This window comes from Dipodomys ordii, unplaced genomic scaffold, assembly GCF_000151885.1.
Source record: "Dipodomys ordii isolate 6190 unplaced genomic scaffold, Dord_2.0 Scaffold743, whole genome shotgun sequence".
NCBI lineage: Eukaryota > Metazoa > Chordata > Mammalia > Rodentia > Heteromyidae > Dipodomys > Dipodomys ordii.
In genome coordinates this window covers 13,631-18,006 of record NW_012267959.1, presented here as the reverse complement: position 1 = coordinate 18,006, position 4,376 = coordinate 13,631, and the positions used below count along the sequence as shown (strand labels likewise).

Below are 4,376 nucleotides of genomic sequence, written 5' to 3'. Positions count from 1 at the left end.
AAAAAAAAAAAAAAAAGTCTCACGGACTTTCCTGCCCCAACTGACTTTGAACCGTGATCCTCAGATCTCAGCCTCTTCAGTAGCTAGAAGTATAAGCATAAGCCATTAATGCCCAGCATAGCTTCATCTTTAGATTTTCAACTTTCTCACATCTGCAAAGACCCCTTTTCAATAGATGATTGAGTCCAGGGGTTTTATGCATCATCAGGATGTAGCCACCTCCTCATGGAGGCCACTGACAGCCCTCTGCATCCCCCCAGCACAATAGAAGCTCAGTTCCCCACCCCCATATTGTTTCCATATTGTCAGAAGACATGCCTGGAGCAGTGAGTCCGGATGCAACTGCTCTAGGTTGGGGCCATGGTTATTAGTGTTGTAAGCATTCAGGCTTCTGGACTGTGCCACATAGCTACTTATTCCAGGAAACCAGCCCTAGGGAAGGTCCTCATTTTGTTTGTATCCTAAATATCCCTCTGTGTGTTTCAGATCCCAGGAAAGAGAACAGGTCCAGTGCTATTCTCAAGGCCTTGGGAGTGACTCAACACAGGCCTCCATCCTGCCCTTAAGGTGACCTCAACAGTAGGTGCTACCAAAATGTCCAACCCCTTCCTCAAGCAAGTTTTCAACAAGGACAAGACATTCCGGCCCAAGCGCAAGTTTGAGCCTGGCACTCAGCGCTTTGAGCTGCACAAGAAGGCACAGGCATCATTGAATGCGGGGCTGGACCTGCGGCTGGCCGTGCAGCTGCCCCCAGGTGAGGAGCTTAATGACTGGGTAGCCGTGCATGTGGTGGACTTCTTCAACCGTGTCAACCTCATCTATGGCACCATCAGTGATGGCTGCACCGAGCAGTCCTGCCCCATCATGTCTGGGGGCCCTAAGTATGAGTACCGCTGGCAGGATGAGCAAAGGTTCCGGAAGCCCACTGCATTGTCAGCACCCCGGTACATGGACCTGCTCATGGACTGGATCGAGGTACAGATCAACAACGAGGACATCTTCCCCACCAACGTTGGTGAGTTGGGTGGCTCTCAGGATCTTGATTTCTTCCTCATGCTGGTGCTGCTTGCATGTGGTCCCAGTGACCTCAGAGCCTGAGCAGACATCACAAAGACCAACCAGCTGGGTGCTGGTGGCTCGTGCCTATAATCCTAGCTATGCAGGAGGCTGAGATCTTCGGATCATAGTTCAAAGCCAATGAGACTCTTACTTCCAATTAATCACCAAAAAGTTGAAAATGGAGCTATAGCTTAAAGTGGTAGAATGCTAGCCTTGAGCAAAAGAAACTTAGAGAAGTGCCCAGGACCTGAGTTCAATCCTGAGTTCGGGACTGGCAAAAATAAAGAAAAGAAAGGGGGCAAAAAAAAAGAAAAGAAAAGGAAGGACCAGCCAGTCTCTACTTCCTATTCTCTTTTTTTGGGGGGGGTGGGGATGTGGGGGGGGGATGTCAGTCATGGAGCTTGTCTTTTTTTTTTTTTGGTCCAGTCATGGGGCCTGAACTCTGGGCCTGGGCGCACTACCACTTGAGCCATAGCACCACTTTTGGCTTTTTTTTTCTGCTTAAGTGGTGCTAAGGAACCAAACCCAGGGCCTCATGCATATAAGGCAAGTGCTCTACCACTGATCCACCTTCCCAGCCCTGGAGCTTGAACTCTTGAGCCTGGGTGCTATCCTTCAGCTCTTCAACTCAGGGTGAGCCCTCTACTACTCGAGCCACAGCTCCACTTCCGGTTTTCTGAGTGGTTTATTGGCGATAAGAGTCTCACGGACTTTCCTTGCCCAGCCTGGCTTTGAACCGTGATCCTCAGATCTCAGCTGGCATGAGCCCCCAGCGCCCAGCCTGGGCAGGAACATCTATGAGACTCTTATCTCCAATTAACCACCAGAAAACCAGAAGTGGTACTGTGGCTCAAGTGGTAGACCACTTACCTTGAGCTGAAGAGCTCAGGGACAGCTCCCAGGCTAAGGTGATCAACAAAATTAAAAGGCTCATGGACTTTCCTGCCCAAGCTAACTTTGAACTGCAGTCCTCAGATCTCAGCCTCCTCAGTAGTTAGACTTACAGATGTGAGGGGCTGGGAATGTAGTTTAGTGGTAGAGTGCTTGCCTAACATGCATGAAGCACTGGGTTCAGTTCCTCAGTACCACATACACAGAAAAAGCTGGAAGTGGCACTGTGGCTCAAGTGATAGAGTGCTAACTTTGAGCAAAAAGAAGCTCAGGGACGGTGCCCAGGCGCTGAGCTCAAGCCCCATGACCAGCAAAAAAAAAAAAAATTATAGATGTGAGGCACAGGTACCTGACTGGAATGTCACTTTCTTTCCCCCTTTCATTTTGTTTAAGGATGGAGCCTAGGGCTTTGCATGTGCTAGACAAGCACTTAACCACTGAGGCACAGTCCAGCCCCATTCACTGAAAGTATCAGTTGAGGAGTTCACATTACATTAACACTCAGCTTTCACCTCTGTCAATTTCAGAACATTCCTGATTCCTGGTTCTGGTCCAAATATTGTCCCATAGTTCCAAACACTTGTTGCAGTGTCCGTTGCATGCAAGAGCCCACATGCCTCCCAGGACACCAAGGGAAAAGACTGGCCACTCAGGGCTTATCCCCTTCTAAGAGACATTGGCTCAAGGTGGTGGACAGAAGTCCTCATGGGCAAGCAACCTTGTATCTCTGAGAAAATCCTGACACACAGCCAAGGAAAGAACAGTGTATAAGGAAAGTATCACAGCTGGGTGCCAGTAGCTTGGAATCCTAGCTACTTAAGAGGCAAGAGATCTGAGGATCACAGTTCAAAACCAGCCTAGGCAGAAAAGTCTGTGAGACTCCTCAGTTTACCAAAAAAGCCAGTAGAGCTGGCTGTGGCTCAAAGTGTTAGAGTGCTAGCCTTGAGCGTAAAAGCTCAGGGAGCCAGGTACTGATGGCTCATGCCTGTAATACTAGCTACTCAGGAGGCTGAGACATGGGGCTGGGAAGGTAGTTCAGTGGTAGAGTGCTTGCTTTGCATGTGTGAGGCCCTGGGTTTGATTCCTCAGTACTACATAAGCAGAAAAAGCTGGAAGTGGTGCTGTGGCTCAACTGGTAGAGCACTAGCCTTGAGTTAAAGAGCTGAGGGACAGTTCCCAGGCCCAGAGTTCAGGTACCATGACTGGCAAAAAAAAGGAGGCTGAGGGGCTGGGAAGGTGGCTCAGTGGTAGAGTGCTTGCCTTGCATGCATGAGGCCCTGGGTTCGATTCCTCAGCACCACATAAGCAAAAAGAAAAAAGCCGGAAGTGGCGCTGTGGCTCAAGTGGTAGAGCGCTAGCCTTGAGCTGAAGAGCTGAGGGACAGCGCCCAGACCCACAGTTCAGGCCCCATGACCGGACCAAAAAAAAAAAAAGAATGAGGTTCTACCAGCAACAGTGGCTCATGCCTGTAATCCTAGCTACTCAGGAGGCTGAGATCTAAGGATCATGGCTCAAAGCCAGCTCCGATAAGAAAGTCCCTGAGACTGTCTCCAATAAACCACTAGAAAACCGGAAGTGGCGCTGTGGCTCAAGTGGTAGAGCACTTGCCTTGAGCTGAAGAGCACAGGGATAGCATAGCGCCCAAGCCCAGAGTTCAAGGCCCATGACCGACCAAAAAAAAAGAATGAGGCCCCGTTTAAGATCCAGTACTAGCACAAAAGAAGACCAAGGAGAGGCTGGGCCACAAGGGGACACAGGCAGGCTGCTGTTCTTGTCCTGGATAAAGAAGCTCCTTTCCAGGGATGATAGGACTCAACACTTGACTTCAGGAAGAAAGTCATCTTGGGCCGTAGGACATAAGTTTTGTAACCCCAGACAAGTAAGTGCCATACTGACTCTGAGCCTCATGGGTTCATATATTTGTGGTTCAAAGAAGGAGCATGGGCCAAGTATCGGTGGCACACAACACCTGTAATCTTAACTACTCAGGAGGCTGAAATCTGAGGATCGCAATTCAAAGCCAGCCCAGGCAGGAAAGTCCATGAGACTATTATCTCCAAGTAATCACAGAAAAAGCCAGAAGTGGAGCTGTGGCTCAAGTGGTAGAATGCCAGTCTTGAACAAAAGAGCTCAGGGACCATATCCAAGCCCAGAGTTCAAGTCCCAGGACTGGCAAAAACAAAAAAAGAAGGGAACATGGAGCCAGCCGTCCGGGGCTCATGTCTGTAATCCTAGCTACTCAGGAGGCTGAGATCTGAGGATCACAGTTCAAAGCCAGCCTGGGTCCGGTCGTGGGGCCTGAACACTGGGCCTGGGGCGCTGTCCCTCAGCTCTTCAGCTCTACCACTTGAGCCACAGCGCCACTTCTGGCTTTTTTCTTTTTGCTTATGTGGTGCTGAGGAATCGAACCCAGGGCCTCAGGCATG

The 4,376-nt window shown here is 49.9% G+C and overlaps 1 protein-coding gene across 1 annotated transcript; it reads left to right on the top strand.

The window, feature by feature from the left end:
• Positions 1-465: 465 nt before the first annotated feature.
• Positions 466-1,098, top strand: LOC106001895 (MOB kinase activator 3A-like). Its single transcript, XM_013036840.1, has one exon. It carries the CDS (start codon positions 595-597, stop codon positions 1,096-1,098), a length of 504 nt encoding a protein of 167 aa, XP_012892294.1. The 5' UTR covers positions 466-594.
• The last annotated feature ends 3,278 nt before the right edge of the window (positions 1,099-4,376 follow it).